Source organism: Fusarium oxysporum, chromosome 6 (genome assembly GCF_000149955.1).
Source record: "Fusarium oxysporum f. sp. lycopersici 4287 chromosome 6, whole genome shotgun sequence".
In the NCBI taxonomy this organism is placed as follows: domain Eukaryota; kingdom Fungi; phylum Ascomycota; class Sordariomycetes; order Hypocreales; family Nectriaceae; genus Fusarium; species Fusarium oxysporum.
Genome location: NC_030991.1, coordinates 2106340 through 2128308, shown reverse-complemented (window position 1 = coordinate 2128308; position 21969 = coordinate 2106340). Strand labels below are relative to the sequence as shown.

Sequence of the window (21969 nt, the reverse complement as noted above, 5' to 3'; positions counted from 1 at the left end):
GATCGCTATAGCAGTGATACTGCAGTTGGACCCCAGTATAAAGATGTATATCTCCTCAGTGCCCACAAGTCTCAATTCCCGTACTGACAGCGGGGTCGGTCCAATTAAAATGCCTCAAACAAGTGGTACTTTATTGCCTACCTAATTCTTATTATGATAGAAGTACCAGCAATTCCCGTTGTTACAAAGAGGAACCTTGCACACGCTACACCAATAATCAGTCTGCCCCCTTCTTGCATTACCGCCATCCTCCCCAAAGGGCCCCCTTTTTTGGCCTTTTGACCTCACTTAGCCTTGTCGAAAGCCCTGACAAGCAAAGCAATCCGACATATCTTCCGGCGAACAAGTAGGTACTCTTTTTGCTGTATTCCAGGGTCGGATTCGTTCTCTGCGCGATACCTCTTCCTTGACTAACTTTCTTCATGATATGTGTTGAATAAGGCGTTGTAAATGCACGCTCGCCACTCTGCTTCTGTCGTATACTTCTTCTAATTTGGCCCGGGCCCTTGTAGTTGAGCAATATAGCTATGAATAAGGACCACATCAAGAAGAAAGGTCCAACAAAGTGCCCGCCAAGGGCCGCGGCGGAGAGGATCATAGGCATGATATGATCTCAACTGGTCACCTCGATCAAAATGATTCTTTTCGTCGTTGTAGGCAGCAGCAAATGTCGGGACTTTTATCACTTTGACAGCTTCGTCACCAAATAGAAAAAGAAAAAAGCTGTATCGGCTTGGCTTCTAACTTCTTAGAAGACGGCCTCTTCCTCTTTCGATCAACTCGCTCGTCGCCCGTGAACACAGTAGTCAGGAACAACACAAGGCAGCTATCTTTCCAAGCTATCGGTTTGACCTAGAAGTATGGCACGTAGACAAATCAGTAGGGATCTCACATATAAAAAGTGTCTGACGCTATATCTGATTGTCAGGGGTTAGGATCACCTTGACTTGATAGCTGGTTTTGGTCCCTCCCCATCAGCCTTCTTATCTTGTTGTAGCTCCTTATGGATGCCATAGTTAGGGCGAGCCGTGCCTGTGGCCCCATGGCCATGCTTGTGAAGGCTGCGGAAGAGATCTGACGACGAGAAGAGGTTATCCACAAAGAGCTCGAATTTGGTGCCACAGTCTGTTTCGGCCGGAAAAACAGCTACCCAGTTCGGATCATTTGGTGTATACAGCGACTATGATCTTCTTTAATAAAGCTACTGTCATCATAGGTGTTGATAATATGTATCTCTTCTAGAATTGGCGGAGAATTCATTGATAACTTCAAAATAATTTGTATGGTGTTTTGGCCGAAATTGCTTCATTGAACTTGTCAGACATTACGTGTATTCGGTCCATTGATCCAGATTGGTATATTCATCTTGTCTTCTGTTGAATTCTGCCCCTTTAGAGGTTTTACCATTTCGGTTGTAATCTTAAAGTATCCCTGCTTGCACGTGAGACCCGAGCGCCTGTTCAACAGAACTAACTTTCCGTACCCCACTTGTACTGTCGTCATGACCAGGGTCATATGGGGCGGGGTACGGGATTGAGGCTTGTGGGCACTGAGGAGATAGTGACGAGAGGAGCTGCTCGAAAAGCTCGGGGGAATTATATAACAGCTCCATCGAAAGGTACCATGTTGTAAAAGTCGTGACCAATGTATACTATAGGTTAATTCGTACTAGTTGCGCTTTGGTTATGATGGCGTCCGCCATGTGATCACAATCTCCTGATTGCAAATATGGTACTCGACGGTTGGGAATCAGATGATACCGCATTCGTAATAGCTGAAATATAGTATAGCGGGTTATTCTGTAACCTCGGATGAGGACATTGTTGTTCATTACCATCCAGGACCACCTAATGCATAACCAAAATTTCGTTCCTCCCACACAAAAATCCAAATTTTCAATTACACCGGATTCGGCCAGGCATGAAGATACTCGCAAACTAAGACCCGCACTATATTGCTTTTTTCATGAAATATTCATATCGACTTGAACTTTTCTCGTTTCGCGTCGTGGCCTTGTTCTCTAGCCCTTTGAATTCTGTCGCATTTCGCCTTATGTACCCGAGGTGACTCCAGGCTGGCGATCAATTCAATTCCATCAATTTCGTCCTCGCGTGGCGTTGCGTTGAAAGCTTACTCAGCATTTGGCCAGTGGAGTTGAACCACTGCATCTCCAGATTGAATTGATGGCGTTGAATTGAATATGTTGAATATCACACGCGCGTCGAGTCCCCCAATGCTCACTTCCCAGCGTCTAGGTCATCCTCCTCTGCCTCCCATATAACGCTATTTCCAACCTCTTCTGACACATCAATCAAGCTATCAGCCGCGTCGACTAGGCCATTCCGCACCCATGACCTCAGTGTCTGTGCCATTCCTATCGAGTCCGCAGCGGTGGTACCATTTGCTCAGCAACACTAAACAAACGCTCGCACTCTGCCGACATAGACGGTATTGATAGTAGGTCAAGGACCATTCGCGACAATCGAGGGTAGTCTCTCCGCCTTTCCCACCAATATTGGATGGGATCTGTCACAAGATTGTCGTTCCTAGAGTCGGCACTCGACAGCCAGTGATCATATTCGTCTTGGCCCCTACTCCGTGGACTTTCCCAAGAACACCTGCCTACCAGAGACGAAGTCCTGTGAGCTCAGTGCCTTTCGAGTGCACTCATTGCCTTCAAACGCTTGAATGGGGGTTCTTCATTCGAATTCGAAAGAGTCGGTAGCGGTTTGTACTCTTCCTCCCACAATGTTTCTTGGGCGTGTCTTTTCCTGCTTTCCCTTCCAAAGAGCAGGTGGCTTCCTCCTCTCGGACTCGTCGACAAGTCTGTGCTCCCTGATCAGATGTTTCTCGATATTCTGTGTGCCAACCGCAGTGAAGTCTGTCACCTTGGACCTGACCCTCCGGGGACAATGCTTGCAAACCCATTTCCTCCTCGTGGGAGAATCGCGGGCTTGAATGTCAAAGCCGTGCTGCCAAACCCACGAAGTGTGCCTGCCAACGCGTTCCGAAATCGAGAAACCCGGAAACTTGTGCCATGGGAAGGCTTTCCAATCGACTGGCGAAGCATCCAAGTTATTAGGTGAAGTACTAGGTGCGCTGCAGTCGGGACTCTGGCACTTGACAGGTACGTTGGCGTCATTTGAAGGTTAGGAAAGGAATGGAATGCAGGTAATGATCTTCCTGCAAGGGTCATAGAGCGCGACGACAGCTGAGACGCGTTCATAAACCCCTAATGCTAGGTGCAGTTGGCACGTGCATCAAAAATACGGGGCAAAAGTACTAGCAGGGGTCCTGTGGACGCGTCTTATGGGACTACACGGACTGGGCGCTACCCTGAACCACTGCCATTATCGACAGTTTCAACCGATGGTCAACGTTGAAAGCATCTAGGTGGAATTGAAACAATCAATGCGAGTGTCAAATGGGATTGATTGAATTGATGCACGTGACTTCAACTTCCATAAAATTGACGAGATTGAGTTGATGGTTGAATTGATCGCCAGCCTGAAGCCTTCCATCCGCAAAGTCAATCGAGGCCGCTTTTTCGAGCTGGGGACGAATTTACGCCTATTACACAACATAAGCACGTCCAAAGAGGGAAAAAAGTCGAATTGCCACGCTTATCAGGGACTTCAATTAGGGCAGCCAAGGTCAAGAAGCTCAAGGAGGCCCTTGGCGCCGGTCAGTCGTAATAAAAGGAGGCGCCAGACAGTTGGGGGATGTGAGCAGTGTGATGTAGCGATTTGTAACTGGAGAGATTGCTGGTACTTCTACCATAGGCTAAAATAGGTGAAGGGGTAGGTACCCTTAATCCGATGCATTTTTATTGGCTGCCCAACCCTGCTGTGGCCCGACCGGAGCTCCTCGACAATAGAAGGGATAGAGGTGACTGTTGCAAACCACCCCCGAAATCACTGCAAGTGTGCTAAATTGGGTTAGCGGCAGAGCCACTTCGCCCCGCAGTACATTGCACTCTGTACTTAAGCTTGAATTTCTCGATTTTTAGCGTCGCGGCAAGATCCTGTCATAGTCACGAGGTGTTGTTTATATTGCGCAGTAGTGCTGGGTGAAAATATATTTTTGTATAACTTGGTTGTTCATTATTGAGATGAGAGTTCTTCTCAGGTTTATATCTCTAAATGATTTCATCTATGACTTTAAACTTTAAATCTAGGACTTTCAGACTGTTAGTCTGAATCCTGAAGGGAAGGGGGATCCCCGGATTTTCCAACACGCCCCCATCCACCTTGTCTTCAGGGCACAGAGTCATCGTGGACTTCAGTACTCCAAATAATACGACCTGCTTTCTCGATCGGACATGCACTGACTCGAATTGCTTCTAGAAAGTGACCATGGCTGACGGCGTTCAATGGTTTAGTGAGTCCGTCTGCTACCTGCCCATGTGTGCTGACGTTTTGCACATCAATGTTCCTAGCTTCAACTTCTTCTCGGATATGGTGCTCGGTTAACGGAATGTGCTTTGTCCGTTGGTGAAGCTCAGGGTTTCTGCATAGCTTTAGGGAACCCTGGTTGTCGCCGTTCAGCGGGATAGGCATATGTAGCGGAAGGAGCAGTTCAGAGAAGAGGTTTTTAGTCCAGGCCAATTCTCTGGCACACTGGGAGAGTGCTGTATATTCAGCCTCGGTAGTCGATAGTGCCACTGTTTCGTGCCGTTTGTCCCTCCATGAGACTGTAGATCCTTCAAGTTGGACGAGCCATCCAAACGTCGATCTTCCCGTAACAGTGTCGCCTTTCCAATCCGAGTCGGCCCAAGCCGTGATGCTCCAAGCAGATTCAGGATCTTTCTTGACGCCCCCAAGCACCAAGCCGTGGTCCCTCTTGCCTGACGAGACTTATTGGGGATGACGATTTGCTTATGCGGAGCGGGAAAATGCCACAGCCGAAAAATTCCCCACATAAACTCGATTTAGCTGGTTCCGATATGAGCCAGACAACAGTCCCGCCGCAGTCACTTACTGCGGGAATTTCGGAGCAACTCGAAAGGACCCCACCGGAAGTGAAAATGCGCTCAGCATCTCACAAACTAAAGAAAGTCCACAAGAAACCCGGACTTCCTGCACATGTCCTTCAAGCACGGGAGTGCTATAACAACATGGAGAAGCAGTATCGCACACGCTTGAAACTGAGGTTTGAGGGATTACTCGCTGTGCTCGAGGCTTGCAAGATGAGGGACGAGGCCGTGGGCGAAGGGGACCCGGAAGCTCCGGATTTTGGTTACAGTCGAGGCGAAGTGTTGGATGCCGCAAGGCAGCGCGTCCTCACTCTCGAGGAAGAGAACAGACATCTGTCTACTCAGCTGAGTGATCTAAATAAAACGTTGATGAGTCAGTGATAGATGAGATACGTTTAACAAAGGCCTGAGAAGGAACCATAAGAAAGGCTAGAGGTTGGCGATAACCACGTGGAGATAAATAGTTAAGGTTATTGCGCATGTGTGTGAGAGGAACCACTCAGCTAATTTATATATGTGTCTTGCGTAAAGTACGCTCAAACCCATGTCCACCACCTACGTAGAATAGCAGACCAATTGCTCCGTAGCTCGAGGATAATCCCCGTGGCTGCACATCTTTCATGCTTAAGACCAAGGTATAATATCATTTGCCGGACTCAAACTAACTGCCGGTGAGAGGATGAACCTTACTCTTTCTTTCAACCCGGTGATTCAAGAACACTAGATTTGACTCATAGATCGGACATCATGACTGGGTCAGCTGGCATATTCGGCAGACGGTAAAGGATGTGTAATTGGTCGATGCAACGCAGGATAGATCCGGGTGTGAGATCTAAATATTATCTACCTAGTATTTCTAGATATGGGCGTGTTGTGGCCTTGATATTGTGCCATAATTGATGACAAAGTTATGCATACATGTAGGGCATGTGTCATGTGCCGCCAGGTACCAGGCCACGATACAGTTGGAGTGAAAGATATGCTGACAGTCCAATTGGCGAACCATGGCCGTATCCATAACATCACACAAACAAATAGCACTGAATATAGAGCATGGCGGTTAGTAGGTGCCTTCGAATAGTGACACGTTCAAAGATATACCACGTCATGTTTGAGGCCGGTACAGCCCAGGAGGCGTGTACATGGTGCATGATGTCCCACCTCATGTATTTGCTCGTTCTAGAAGGAGCAAGGGCATCGAGGTGCGGCAGGTATCGAGGCTGAGAACATGACGACATAGAAGCCGGTGATGTTTCTGGGGACACAGAAATTCCCGGCCTCGGCCATTTATAGACTCTTCACAATCATTAGTATCGTAGCTATTTGCAAAAGATAAGGAGACATACTTCGGCATTCCAACCACGAATAGAATTGTCAAAGCCATAAGCGGCAGCAGAATTGGCAAGCTTCGAAATCGATCGATTTATATCGAGCAGGGTCTTCAAGGAGACCAAGGGGCAGAGCTGGTTGGTAGATCCCAGCCTTACTCCACGAACGAAGACACTGGGCCATGGCTACAATATGCCGTCGCAGGCGGCACCTAAGCGGTGTCACCATCCTCCCGCAACTGCTGAAATCTCTCTGTTTCAGCAGAAGATGACGCAATGGTGAGAAAGTCGACAGCCATGAAAGATAACCGAGGAAACCGCACCGCTCCGACATCCCTCCACCAAGCAATCGGATCGACTTTGTACGCGATGTTGTCTACTGGCGGCTCAGACAAGTACTGGTCAAGCTCGTCTTGTACTGGCAACATGGCTGACTGCCTTCGCCGTTTGCTTTGTCGTTCTTGAGAGCCGGGCCGGACGAGTGATCGACTAAACGCTAGTCGGCGCTCAATATAGTCCAGGGCACTATTGCTCTCAGTAGCTGAAACAGCACTGCAAGCTACCCCATGACCCATGTTCTTGTACTTCTCTTTCCAGACTCTCGTTAGGTTTTCCTCATAAGTCTTCCTCCACTCCGACGTCTGACGAGACGGGAGCTGGTTCCAAAGCTGCTCTAGTGTTCGCCATTTCTTACACGGGTGAAATACAACTGCCGCTACGTAGGCGGTTGAGGTCAGCTTGCCATAGTAGCAGTTCAGCTTCTTCCATCCGAGTTTAATGTAAATTTTCAAAAGTCTCCGGGTCTTCGCATCCATGTCATCGAATAGGTGAACCTCTTCCATAACATGATCATCATTCTCTTCAATTAATACCCCTTTGACAGCCAGCTCAAGGTGGTCAAGAAGTATCTCCACCACCTGGAAATACTCATCGAACCCTCCCGATGTTGAACGTTTACCAGCAATGCCCTCGCGCTGGAGCTGCTTTGAGGCGACCTTGAACGGCTGGAGGATCTTCTGAACTGTCGCAATAACCTTCCATTCCTCAAGGGAGAGAGTTTCTTTCAATATTGCCGGTCTGTCTTGTTCTTTACCGCGTTGGCTGATCATCGTTCCTCGATAATGGAGAGCATCCTGTTTAAGGCCGAGCGCTTGAGCAGGGCGCGCGAGGCCATCGCCTCATCGGATTGCCAACGTGTACAGACGTTTTGAATCCACGCAAGTACAGGTTCGGTTGGCGCGGTCTGTCGTTGAGCTTCATAAAAGTCCTCTAGAAGTTGGCTGCTCGTTCGAAGGGCGATGCCAATGTTATGTAGCTTGCCAAATGGCCCATACTTACGGTATGTGTCCATCTACTCAGCGTTGATAATCTCAGGGACCTGGCACTGCTCCTGATTATGTTCCGGGGCTGTCTCAAGCTCCAAGTCTTCTTCCATGCTTGGCGTGCCAAAGTCGTCGTCGTCCTTCCCAAGTTCATTGATGGCGTCGGATAACTGGCGTTGCTCGTCCTCTTCCGTCATGAAGTCCTTGTCGCCCCAGTGAGCCAGCAGTTCGTCAAAGTTGTCGCTTTTACTTCCATACATCATAGCCCTGACTGCCAAGTTCAGAAAATGAGGGGCACAGCGAATGCGACGCTCATCTTTGTCGAAGTCGAACTCAGCGGCGAGTGCTTCCATAGCTGTATCATTATTCGCAGCGTTATCAAACGTATAGTACCCGATTCTGAAGTCGAATAACAGTTAGAATACTTGGCTCGGCTTGCTAACCGATGGAGTCGTTGGTCATGGTTGCGTACCTATCTTGAAGGTCGAAGGCACAAATCGTGTCTGCAACTTCATCCGCAAGCACTGCACCAGTATGGCGATTCCTTAGAGGTGGTAACGCCAAAAGAATTCTCCATTGTTTCCAATCTCGGTCAATAAAATGAGCATTGATGCCAAGGAATGATGCGTTTTGTCGGGAAGTCCAACCGTCGAAGGTAAAATGAACCGTACTTCTCGCTTTTCGAAGAAGCACGCGAACTTCCTGGCTAGCTCGATTGTACTCACTTGTTAGAAGGTTCACGAGAGTCCTGTCGCTTGGTATCTGCTCTTCCCGGAGAGAAGGGTTATTGTAGAGCAAGAGTCGCCTGAAGCGCTCTGAGTTTACTAGATTGAAGGGGAGGTTATGGTACGTAAGCCAGTCGAGCAGGAGCAGCTGGTTCACGGTGGGGTCGAATAATGAACGCAAATTGCTGACAAGGGTTTGATCTCGAGGATTCGTGGGATCGGCGTGAAGCATATCGAGTAGATTCCGTTGTGTACCTCCATTCCTAGAACCTGGACCTGTCATTTTTCCACAAGGCGGCTGACAAGTCAGTGCTTATCGTCGAGCAACATGGGATAGGGCGCGGGGATGGCACCAACCACGACCTTGTGTTCCCTACTCAGATGCCAGACGATACCTCCTGCCGTAGAAGCAACGAAGACATAATTTGTAGTCTTCAGCCTATTACGAAGAAAACACCTCTCGCATATCCATACAATCTTGTGAGGTTGTGATCGATTATCCTTCATTCTAAACCCGAATTGCCACCAAGTCCGCTCCCGAGAAGGGTCATGGCATATCGTAAAGCCGGGGAAACGCTCGAATTTATCAATCGTCCAAGCCTCGTAGTCTGGAAACTTGCTGGGTGCATACTTAGTCGAAGCCGAGCTGGTTGACAGCTCAGAAGAAGGCGGTGGGATTGAGGTGGTGGCATCTTCTACCTCTTCGTCGAAAGAGTCCATGATATATTGGTACGGTAATGACTGAGTCCCACAAAGAGTACCCGAGGTTAGACCGTAGGCTACCGCGTTGGCAAGTGTCAAATCTATGAGGTTTACTTGAATTGAATATGTTTGAGCAGAGAGCATTGGACAAGCATCCAAGGACACGGGTCTGTCTCGTGTCGCGCTGTGTGACGCGTCAGGTTAAGGTTACAATGGTACTGGCCGATGCGCAGTGAGGAATGGCCCCACAAATAATACCTAATCTAACACTTCCGACGAATTTGGCGATCGACGATCAAATCGATCAATCACGACTTGTAGTCGATCGATATCGATCGACTGGAAGGCTCTAGCTGATGGATCGAAATCGAAATCGAATCGATTAATCGAATCAATCAAATCGTTTGGTCGATCGATTTCGAAGCTTGAGAATTGGAGACAACCGCCCCAGCATCGCATAGCTTGGGTCGGGGTCTCAGGGCTCCCCAAGTGGGTGATGCTAGAGCTAGACATGAATGCTATGAAGTGCAAGGATGGGTCCCCCCACCGAGATTCCTCACAGAGGCAAGTGACTGGGATGTTGCGTTTGATATGAATTTTACCTTATGAACTCCCATCTGAAATTGATCGAAGGTTAGCATTTGAACGGGTTTCCGAGGCTCTAGGCTATGATATGATGGACACCACCATTACATACCATTCGTAGCGTTAGCATCACGCCACAACGGCGCGCAACGTGATGTGACGAGTCACTCCCCTTCAGCCGTTCAGACGCCACAGATGTTCATGTGAGTAAATCCTATTGATCCAATTCGCTGAATACCCGGGTTTAACAATTTAACACGATTTACTCTTATGACTGACATATGACAGCTCTGAATGCAATGAAAAAGGCAGCCTCTACACGACAAGGATCAGGTGCGGATCTTCTGGCAGGGGGATTAACAAACTTCGGGCAGATTCAATTGAGTTTGAGGGCGCCACCTTTATCGCATGACCAATGAAGACATGTCGAGACATCCCCGCAGCGTCGTTCATTTGACTACTATGATGATACGCTTTCTCTGATTTCAAAATGCACATCAGACAATATGGCTATATTTTCACGTCGACCCTTCAGTCGCTTCGAGCGCTCTTGGGTCATTAAACCTGACTTATTCATTAAAAAAACCATCTTCTCTGTTTAAATACCTGATGTCTACTTGAAAGTTCTTCATCATGTCGAACAGTTCCGAACTCCTCTACCATGTCATCCTAACAGTCATCGACTTCCATCTAGACCCTTCGGGGGCCAAACGATCCATTTACATTCTCGGCACACGTACGACACTCGACTCCGCCAAAGACTCGGCTTTCAGGGTCCTCCATACGCTGAGATACGAACCGGAAGACTTCATCGAGTACGCCGAACATTCAAGTCACACTAGAGACTGGGCTTATGGCAATGGAGTTCTGGTCTACGCTAAGGCTCCTGCAGGTCAGGTATTCCAGATCTCTATCCAGGCTACACCCAACACCGAACAGCTTCTGGGAGACAGCGATGGATCTATCATGTTACCCCAGGGAATACCTTCGCTTTACTACGTGACGCAGACCGTCATCGACTACAATAAAGATCGAACCGGCTGCGTGCAGGAGATGCAAATAGAGGGGACTTTTGTTCACCGGGCTGATGCAAACAATGCAGCGCGTAAGCTGCTTGATCCTCTTGATTATGCAGAGTATGACACGCCGGACAAGATGAAAGGGGAATGGCCATATGGGGATGACGTGGTTGCCCATGCAGTCGCAGAGACTGGCGAGAACACAACTGTTGAAGTAAAGACTGTTGTTGATACACATTACAAATACGAGAAGGTTGTCTAAACGGATTCTTTTGGTGATATGGAGTTGGTTTTAACCGATGGGGAATGTGCATATTCTTTCCTGGCTGTATCATTAGTTGTTGAGGCTGGCAACTTGGGGATTCAACTTATTAGCATCTTTGCTTTTACTCAGATACTAGGCTATTAATAGGTATCTCTTTCACTGCATATACTAGACATTACAATCCAGGGCATTGTTATGTAATAAAGCAAAAGTCAAGATACATTAAAGAACAAGCCTATCTACAAAGAGCTGGCAGTATATCCACATTGTCGTCAGCAAAGGATTGACATCAAGATGCACTAATCAGCGCCCTCGTATACCGCACTGAGTAAGCACCAAGAGTTGAGTAAAGAACAGAATCAACAAAAGCAGTAGAAAACAACACTTCCCAACGACGCGGCAATGCAGCCCAATTAGAAATGGAAGCCAGGGGGCACGCAATACGGCGAGCCGTTCTGCTTGTTAAACAGGCAACCAGTCTTCGGGGGACAGACACCGGCGAACTAAAAACCGGATAAGCTTTTCCTGTCATCCACCGCCATGGAACGGAGAGACTCACTACCCAGGTGCGGTCGACATTACAGACCTGCCAGCCCTTGAGGTCGGGCGTGCACGAGTAGGTTCCAGGCGTACAGCCTTTAGGAGCTGGAGTAGCAGCTGTGATGGCAGCCATAGTGGTGAGAAGAGGGATAACCTTCATGATGACAATGGTGTTGATGTGTAACGATTGATTGAATCTTATGATAGCTAGCGGATGCTATTGATGATGATCAAGTCAGCGCATGGCTGCTTGAGATGGCATTTTATACTTGACTGGAGTGCTTTCAATCTCCAGATCTCGTAATACAATTGCATTGCCTCCTCCAAACTATATTTAGAATAGAGGTCAGTTCTGGTCATTGTGCAGGCCATTACCAACTAACTCGCATGTGAAGTGATCCACTTATGCGCCAAAGATAAGCTTACACTGGCGTCGTTATATTGATTGGGTCATTTGACTATTGGAAGACCGTAATATAATGTTCCGATACGTGAAACTCAAGGTGACCGTGCAAAGGTGCATCAGTCAGATCAGGGACCTCGGTTAGTACTATAACCGCATATAACCGCCAGTGAAGGCATTCTTAAAATACCTTTATAACCCCATTAGAAAACACGGAACGAGCCATGATCTGATTTTATCGTGGCTTCCTGCAGATAATCGTATTACAACTGTCATAACACCTCCCTTATCGTGTAACCCTCCCCTGCTACCAGTGTTGCTAATAATATGGCAATAAAGTAGTATATTGCAATATAACCCATATGGTATGGGCTTTCTCATATTGTGACAATATGATATGAAGATTTTGATATTCCGACAATATAATATGAGGGCGTCCATATTGACAATATATTATTTATATTGGGATGTTTGTCCTGGGGTGAAATTGCCTCTTGAGTAGCGGGCAGGTCTTACCCTATACTAGCGACAGGGATACTTGGCATTTTATTGGTTAAAACGTGGCCACGCGTTGTTTCCACGCATCAGGGGAGGTACGATTGGTACTAACCATGTTCGGCTGGACCTCCCCTGCCGACATTGGCCATCGTCGCCTCTGCCCATTTTCTTTGTCATGGTGGAGCCGAGACAGACTTACCGCCATGCCTCAATAGCGCCTCCATTTGGTAAAATGGTCACAACGAAGAGAATCGTCAATTTCAGTCGACTTGGCGACGAGATTTGTGCAGAAGCAGTTTAGTGATGGGGTCACGTGGAATATATTGGGTGTATTGTCACACTGCCAATATATTGGGTTCTTGGTAATAAATACAATATGAGCCATGTTCATATTGGGTAATACAATATGCACCCCTTGACAATACAATAATATTGCGAGGGGGTCCATATTGGCAATATCGTATTGTTTATATTATTAGCAACACTGCTTGCTACTCTGACAGCCACTAATATCAGACATCAGAACACCATCAGAACACCGCAAACTCTAATTACGCCGCAAGTCATAAACTCATCTCTTGACCTTTATAAAACACGGCACATTTTTATGCACGATGGGAGATCAATCCCCCGAGTTATTCAACTGCACACAATGGGCTCAGCATCTCGAGTAGCGATTGTAGGCGTCGGCGAAGTCGGCGGTGCCGTCGCTTATAACCTTGCACTGAATTCTATCCCCGGCGAGTTGCTTCTCGTCGACCTCGATCTCAATCTGAGAAATGCTCAGATCGAAGATCTCTCCGATGTCATCTACAGTACTAATAGCAGTACACGTGTACGTCCAGCCACGTATCGTGAGGCCGCTCAGAGCGACCTCGTGGTCATAACCGCTGCATCTAAACACACGTTAGGTAAGCGTCCAAGTATACTTGTTTTTGCTACAGACTTATGGTTCTTTCAAGGGCAGACAACGGTTGACTATACGTCTCGGAACACTTCGATGATACGTGAGGTGATGGAGGCGATGAAACCTTTCCGACCTGACACGGTTTTGCTGGTTGTGGCAAATCCTGTTGACTTGCTAACATCCCTCGCCAAAGACATGGCGGGACTTCCTCCGTCTCAGGTCATCGGCACCGGTACTACTCTCGACACTTATAGACTTCGTGGGATGGTTGCATCTCGTGCTTTGGTGAGTACCCGCGACTCTAACAAACGTCTCAGTCTCTCTAATACAGCACCATTATAGGTATCACCGTCTGCTGTAGATGCATTCGTCGTGGGCCGTCACGGGGAAGACCAAGTAGTCACCTGGTCTTCAGCAAGCATTGGCGCGGTCCCTAATGCTGACGTACAAATGTTCAATGCTCTTGATCGCAATAGAATTGAACTAATCTGCAAGCGTCGATCGCAAAGTATCATACGGGGTAAAGGCTCTGCGCCGTTCGGGATTGCTTCAGTCGCTGCTAATTTGTGCTGTTCTGTTATCTTGGACAAGCGTGCGGTATACCCCGTTAGTCACTTTCAAGAGCAGTATGGATGTTGTCTCAGTATGCCTGCTGTTATTGGAAGAAAGGGGATTCTGAGTTCAGTTCCGTTGTCTTTGGATGCTGGGGAGGAGGTTGCGGTAAAGGCATCGGGAAAACTAGTGAAAGAAAGTGTTGAGTCGATCCAACGAGACTGGTGGTGATGATGTTTCCGATTCGCAGTGTTTTAAGTAATAGCTAATATGATTCTAGCACCATTCATCACAAGTATGGTTGCATGTGAGGTGCATCTGTCAAGCACTGGGGCACATGCAGTTTGCAAGTAAAAGATCATTTCCTCCGGAGAGTTAGGGGGCTTCCGTGTTACGAATTATTATTCTATTGATAATGTCAGGTCATTGAAAGAAGCCGTGTTCGATTTCCACAAGGCCATGCGCAAGTAACACCAATCGCGAGTTTTGTTGTACCTATCCAGCTGTTGCAATTTGCAGTCAGTATTCTATACCGTGTTTTTTGTTACCTGTGTTAGCTGCCTAGAGTTTATTCTTACGGCTTGCAATTCCTCTTATAGCAAGCAGTCAGTACTCTGTCAATGCGGAATGGATCTACAAGCAAATCAGATATACGATGACAGAGTCAAATTGATCGGCCTCGACTATTACTAACAAATATATATCACTAATGATAACTACATAACGTGGTTGATAAGTGAGTGGGTCAGACAAGTGAGCGAGTCAAAAATCTCAACCTTTATACTTTCAATCCATTTAAAAACAACATAAACTATCTGATCAATTAAAATCACTCACTATACTCTTCCCCAGGGGTCTCAATAACTACCTGACAGGTCCTTACATTATGGCCGGCTTTGCCGCATACCCCACAACGCCGAATACCCGGTCGCATCGACCTTGCTTGATTACCACTTCTCGATGATTCCCTCACTAGCTGTGTATCAACATCCATCTGATCAATTACTTGTGATGCTTCCTGTACAGTCATCGCCCCTCCTTGCTGTAATCTAGTCCTTTTTGTCGTTCGGCGCCGGCTTAGTATCTCATTTGCATCTCGAAGATTTCGGAGCTCACTCCTCAATAAGACAACCTCATGCATAACTGCCTTTGTTGCTTTAGTATTTGACTTTAAAGCTTCAATTATTGACTCTGGGGAGCTGCTCTTATGCCTTCTGATTCGCCTTTCAAGGTATTCAGACTGAGATTGGGCCTCAATTGCCGTCTTTGGGGTCTTTGAAGTCCAAGGTTGTGCCTGGCCTGCTTCCTCCTCAGCAGGCGTTGGAGTCCGTAGCTGCACATCAAGCTTTGAGACTACACTTTCTGGGTCAAAAGGAACAAGGCCAGCTCCCTTAAAACCTCCCTTAATATTCTTCTCGGTCATAGTGGCCTGAAAAGCGGCATAAAAGGCCGGGAAGAACTCGGTCTTGGAAATATGCGTTATAGAGCTTCTGATCAGATGCTCAATTTCTCGACCATATGCCTTTTTCAGCAGCCCAAAGCACCCGACGTCAAGAGGCTGAAGTAGATGAGATGAATGAGGCGGCATACAGAGCGTGATAATATTATTCTCCTCACAATATATCTGGAAATCGGCCGAGTGGTGGCTTTCGTGACCATCAAGGATTAGAAGGCGATAGGGACCAGTTGATCGGTTAGTTGTGCATCGGTTAAAGTGCTTTAGCCACTCGAGACCCGTCTCATTATCTGTCCAGCCATTTTGGGTCGTAGCGATAGCCCAAGTGGCCGGGAGGTTGCTTTCTCGGTACCAATTGGCAAGGTGATATTGGCCTGCAACCACGATAAATGGATCAATCGCCCGGCCTTCCGCATTAATCGCCTGGATAACTGTAACCCATTCCCGATTTCCAGGCTGCACAGATTTTGGCTTTCCACGCCTCTCTGCGCCTGTAATAACTATACCGCTTCCAATCATGCCTATCATAAAGCCGGTCTCATCAAAGTTATAGATATCATCTGATCGGATACCATACTTCGCGATTGTATTCTGTACGAGCCTGAACCAATTGCGAATAATAGTCGGATCTTCACATCTAGCCCTTTGATAGTCATATCTCCGCTGAAAACGCGTCTTAAGCTCTGGTTGCCGCTTAACGAAATTAATAGCCCAGCGCTTGCCAACTGGTGATGCATCGCGATCAGCAAGCAGTCGATTGGCCATTTCTTCAACACCACGATGCCGAGGAGGAAATCCTCGCGAATCGAGGTCGAGAATATACTGAACTATGATCTGTTCCTCTAGATCAGATAGTTTCCGCGACTTTGGGATAGTATCATGTATAGAGAGTATGCCTTTGCGTCGGCGCCATAGCTTCATAGGACCAACTTTATATATCTCTGCAGCTCGTCGGAGCTTTAACTTAGGGTTATTTTGGAGCGCCTGAAGAGCAAGAAGAATTCTAGCCTCTTCATTTAATTGTGGCATATTGGGTGGTTGAGAATTAATTGATCAGATAGAAAGTGAGGTGTATGAGGGATTTTTGTAACACTCGCTTATCTGTAACACCCGCTTATCATCTACGTTAATGATAACTACATATATAATTACGAGCCCCGTTCACTAGCCACCACGTGTTTCATAACCTGAACAAAACTATCCGGGCTGACAGAGATAGAATCAATTCCCGCATCAACCAAGAATTTAGCAAACTCAGGATGATTGCTCGGTGCCTCTCCACATAGCCCAATCTTGCATCCTTCCCGACGAGCCACTTCAATAGCTCTAGCAATCATCCATTTGACAGCCTCATCCTGCTCGTTGAACAAACCTGCCAACTCCCCAGAGTCTCGGTCTACACCGAGTGTGAGCTGGGCCAGATTGTTGGACCCAATGGAGAACCCGTCAAAGTGTTGGGTGAAGCTCGAGGCTAGGATGACATTGGATGGAATCTCGCACATGACATAGACCTTGAGACCATTCTCTCCTCTCTTTAGACCGTTCTCTTCCATAACGTCTAGCACCTTTCGGGCTTCTTTGATTGTTCGACAGAAGGGTATCATGACGATGGCATTGGTGAGACCCATTTCCTCTCGTACCCTCTTGACAGCCCGGCATCCCAGAGCAAAGCCCTCCTTATAGCGAGGTGAGTAATAGCGTGATGCCCCACGAAATCCAATCATAGGATTCTCCTCTTTCAGTTCAAACTCAGCACCACCTATCAGACGAGCATACTCGTTCGTCTTGAAATCGCTCATCCTGATGATGGCTGGTTTGGGGTAGACAGCGGAACACAGAGTTGCAAGGCCGGATGCCAACTTGTCGACAAAGTAATCAGGCTTGTAGGCATAGCCTGTCGTCAACTTGTCAATCTCTCTCTTGGCTTGTTCATCCTTGAGATGCTCAAAGTGAATAAGAGCCATAGGATGGACTTGTATAGCATTGCTGACTACAAATTCCATATGAGCAAGTCCGATGCCATCGACTGGGATTCTCCACCAGCGGTATGCAGCTGCAGGGTTGGCCAGATTCAGCATGATCTTTGTTCGGACCGAAGGGAGTTCAGATATGTGAACCATCTGGGTGGTGATCTCCGAGATGCCATCATAGACGAGACCTGAATCACCTTCTGCACACGATACAGTGACATCCTGGCCAGTGTGCAGAACGTAGGTGGCATTTCCTGTACCCACTACCGCTGGAACACCTAATTCTCGACTGACAATGGCGGCGTGAGAAGTACGCCCACCTTGGTCTGTGATGATAGCGGCAGCTCGCTTCATGACAGGAACCCAGTCAGGGTCTGTAGCCTCGGTTACCAGAATCGAGCCATCGATAAACTTGTCCATGTCCGACACCGAAGTGAGCAAGCAGGTACGCCCAGAAACTGCTTTATCGCCAATAGACAGTCCCGTGGTTAAGGTATGACCACGTTCACCGACCTTGTAGGTCTTAAAGGCAGCCGTGTCGGTCTGTACTTATCCCCATAAACCATCTTGATTGACTTGTCGCCGAGTTTCTTGCTTAGAATTAGCGTAAGGTTCATATTGGCCAAGAGAGGCTTGAAAACTTGGTACTCATCTGGGTTGACAGTGCCCTGAACAACATTCTCTCCAAGGCCCCAGGCAGCATTGATGAGCACAATCTTGTCGAATCCACTCTCTGTATCGATAGAGAACATGACGCCCGAACCGCCGATGTCAGAACGAACCATTTGTTGTACTCCGATGGAGAGAGCCACGCTTGCATGGCTGAACTCCTTAATTTGGCGATAGCTGATGGCTCGGTCTGTGAAAAGTGAAGCGTAGCATCGTCGACAGGCATCTAGCAGTGCATCGTCCCCTTGAACATTCAAGTATGTTTCCTGCTGTCCAGCGAAACTAGCATCAGGAAGATCTTCAGCTGTTGCGCTAGATCGTACTGCAACGCTCAGATTGTCAACCTGAGCTTTATCGCACAGGTCGCGATAGCCGGACAAGATGGCCTCTGCAGTATCAGCTGGCCAAGTTCCACGCAGGAACAAGTTCCGTATGGCATGGCCTGCCTCAGCAAGGGTCTGATGACCAGCCTGCCATTGACTGACCAGTTCATCGATTTTGCCGCGGATGTTATTGGCATCGACATAGTGCCAATAGGCATAGGAGGATGTCGCGAAGCCTGGTGGCACTGGAATTCCTTTGGGTCCAAGGGCTCGAATCATTTCGCCCAAGGAGGAATTCTTACCGCCGACTAGGCCGACATCACTTCGAGCCAGATGCTCAAAGTTGAGAACCAGAGGTTCAGCAGTCCAGTCACTGATGGCTACGACCCGTGGCACACTTATGGCTCTTAGATGCCCACCGTTAGCAGACAGGCATATAAGTTTATGTTCTCTTTACTCCTCGGATAAGCTCTGTCACGGCCAAGGATAACTGTCGTGAATAGTTTCACGGACAGCACGAACGCCGCATCACAACTAGCGCAAGGCAGCACACGGCTGCCTAAAGGCCATCAATGCTGCTTATGACGAAACATAGCTACAAGAAGCCAGCTCCCAGTCCCTCATTAGATAGAAATTAAGAGGTTTCTTCGATTCGATATTTTCCACATGCGAGTGATGACTTTTTCAATCAATGCTATGGCCGAGCTGCCCTGTCTCTATTGTTTTGATACTGCGAATCTCACTGCAAATCCTAGACGCTTTAGGCACCATTAGGGTGCCATATACTTAAGCACTTATTCCTAGAATCTCGACTATGGCTAGCTCATCGCCTATCAGTTCAACATCTGCTCAATTAACAGCCATCGAGCGGCTGGGCTGGGACTTCCACAGCTTCTTCCGTGTTGAGTATCCTGAGAAGAACAAGACTCAAATTGGAAGGGTTCGGAAGTCTTATGGTCGAAGGGAATACGTCTGTCTTCACTGCTCAACTCGCTGGAGCAACGGATACACGAGCAATGCCATAACCCATGCACAAAATCGACAGCGGCAACTTATCCAGGCTAGTGAGACGTCTCAAAACTCACAGCAATCGACGCAGCCATCCATAGACTCATATATAACATTCCTACCATCCGACAGTGCTCTTCGGAATGTCTTCAATGCTCAACGGTATATTGAGGTAATCGTGGGACTCCTCACGCGGCGTCGGGTCCCATTCTCTTCAGTTACTTGGGATGAGATGAAGAGTCTTGCCCTGGCATGCAATCCTGCCATTGAAGACTGCCTGATTACGTCCCGTGATCAGGCCATGAAGATCATAAATGCCAACTATGGGCTATATGCTTCCCAGCTTAGAGATCTCATTCAGGGTTCTCAATCGATGATCCACATCTCAACTGACCTCTGGACATCACCGCATCGCCACGCCATGCTAGCAGTGTGTGCTCAATGGGTTGATTATAACTACGCACTTCGAAAGGCGCTCTTAGGAGTGCCAGAATGTCCATTCAGTCATAGTGGTGAGGCCCAGGCAGCCTTGATTGTGGAAGTCCTACGCAACTTCGATATATTGCGGTAGGCTACCACACAGGGGACAATGCAACTTCAAATAATACGTGTTTGGAGGCACTATCAGAGAAATTGAAGGCAGAGCTCCAGGTATGCTTGTCCCCTAGCTAGTTGGATCCTATCTAACATAGAGTGGATCGATTTCAACCCCAAGAGACGTCGAATCCGGTGCATTGGTCATATCATTAACCTCTCCTTGCAATCCTTCCTTCTTGCCCGATCTAAGGAGGCTCTCACAGCAGCTCTCAATGCTACTATTAGTGATGAGAGTGTGGATATGGTCGACAACTTTGCCGCCACACTAGCAGAAACCATATCACAACAGGAAAAGCCTGTACTGCAAGGTAAAAGGCCCAAATCGACAGCTAAGGCCAGTCAGAAGACTGGCATTGATGAGGGCTATACTGGGTGGCAAGGCATTCCAGCTCTCCAGAAGCTCCATAACCTTGCTGTCTGGCTTCGTAGCTCATCGCTCCACAGTGATAGCTGGCGTGATGCTGTCGGCCTCAGCCTTGGGATTGATAATGCCACACGATGGTCCTCCTGGTATAAAGTGATCGACAATGCCATTAGGAAGAAAGTTGAGATCAGTTAGTTTCTACTTGAGCATAACAGAGAGCTTGAAGATACTATTCTAACGGGTTCTGATTGGGATTTGCTGGCCAAAACATGCATTCCTTGAGCCCTTTGCATCAGCAACTCTATATGCCGAGGGAAAATGCTCTTCTGTCTCCCAGTCCCTCTTCTTGATGGATGCTCTACTCTTCCACTATGAGAGTGTCAAGGTACAGCACTCGCAGCCTGGCACAATAGATACTCGGATGCTCCATGCCATTGAGATGGGCTGGTTCGTCTTAGACAAATACTATACTATGACTGAAGATGTCCCGGTCTATGCTGCCGCCTTACTACTTGATCCTTCTAAGCGACTAGCATATATTCAGCAAAATTGGCCCCGAGACTGGCATGAGGCAGCTATTGCTGGTGCTCGGGACATCTAGATGACAGAATATCAAGGACTTGCCATCTCAAAGGAACCAGAACGTCGTCCTGCACTGCTACCCTCGAAGAAGGATGGCCAGTTATCGTTTGTTTTCAGGTCAATTGAGGTGAAGCAGAAGGCTATTTCTACAGATTCGGACAATCTGGATTCCTTTATCAACGCTTTGCCTCTTGAAATCGACTGTACTCCTCTTGAGTGGTGGTCTCGTCTTGAGCAACGGGCACAGTATCCACGGCTCAGTCGGATGGCTATCGATATCCTTTCCATCCCATCTGAATCAGCTGAGCCAGAGAGAGCATTCTCAGGTGCTCGACGTACTGCTTCGTGGGACCGGCTTCGAATCACTTGCAAGAATCTTGAGAAGGTGGAATGTATCGGCAACTGGCTACGAGAAGGACTAATTGTCCCCTCCGGGGAGGGTGGATTGGGTCTAGTATGCAATCCACTGGCTGAAAATGATGGGGCACATATGGATGTAGGTCTACAAGACGACTAGAACGCTATAGACGAAGATATAGAGCCATGGCACCTTAATTCTACCCGTTTGGTTGTTGCACGTGACCTTATTGTTGTACAACTGTTGTAAAGTTGTACAACACTACCTTTCCTCTACTAAAGTTGTACAACACTACCTCACAACATACGACTATTGTACAACAATACGCATCTATGGCTCTTTCAGGAAGCTATGGCCGTGGTCACCGCCGGGCTCAGCCCCAGGAAGGCCTGATGCCTAGCGTCTACAGGCAGGTCGACCGATGGTCGAAGCATATACAAGGGACTGGAGACTCTATGTACGTGCCCGGCAGTGATTTGACGGTGGACGAGGCTATGGTACGTTTCACAGGCCGCTCATTAGAGACAACAACGATTCCTCAGAAGCCTACACCGACCGGTTATAAGGTATGGGTTCTGCGACAGTCTGGATACTTCGTCCGTTGGTTGTGGCACGTTCGCGGCAGAGGGCCTTGCGGACTTGTTCCACCGCCAGTGCTCGAGACAGGGTGACGAAGAGGTGGCTGAAGAGCATCTCACGCCTACTCAACGGGTCGTCACCGCGTTACTGACTTTATTGCCGCTTGCGGTTTACCACGTATTCCTCGACAATCTTTTAGCGTCAGTAAAACACTTCAAAGCACTTCGTTCAAGCCAGGTAGG

The 21969-nt window shown here is 47.9% G+C and overlaps 4 protein-coding genes across 4 annotated transcripts; 3 read left to right on the top strand and 1 right to left on the bottom strand.

The window, feature by feature from the left end:
• Positions 1-5116: 5116 nt before the first annotated feature.
• On the top strand, positions 5117-5356 carry FOXG_07324 (uncharacterized protein; the record flags this gene model as incomplete). Its single annotated transcript, XM_018385921.1, has 1 exon — positions 5117-5356. The coding sequence occupies one exon, from the start codon at positions 5117-5119 to the stop codon at positions 5354-5356; it is 240 nt and encodes a 79-aa protein (XP_018244695.1).
• Positions 5357-13014: 7658 nt separating this feature from the next.
• Positions 13015-14052, top strand: FOXG_07322 (L-lactate dehydrogenase; the record flags this gene model as incomplete). The annotated part of the gene is made up of 2 exons (XM_018385920.1): positions 13015-13554; positions 13612-14052. The coding sequence occupies 2 exons, from the start codon at positions 13015-13017 to the stop codon at positions 14050-14052; spliced, it is 981 nt and encodes a 326-aa protein (XP_018244694.1).
• Positions 14053-16425: 2373 nt separating this feature from the next.
• FOXG_07321 (pyruvate, water dikinase) lies at positions 16426-18518 on the bottom strand (the record flags this gene model as incomplete). The annotated part of the gene is made up of 2 exons (XM_018385919.1): positions 16426-17769; positions 17811-18518. The coding sequence occupies 2 exons, from the start codon at positions 18516-18518 to the stop codon at positions 16426-16428; spliced, it is 2052 nt and encodes a 683-aa protein (XP_018244693.1).
• A 2962-nt stretch (positions 18519-21480) lies between these two features.
• FOXG_07320 (uncharacterized protein) lies at positions 21481-21819 on the top strand (the record flags this gene model as incomplete). The annotated part of the gene is made up of 1 exon (XM_018385918.1): positions 21481-21819. The coding sequence occupies one exon, from the start codon at positions 21481-21483 to the stop codon at positions 21817-21819; it is 339 nt and encodes a 112-aa protein (XP_018244692.1).
• Positions 21820-21969: the final 150 nt, after the last annotated feature.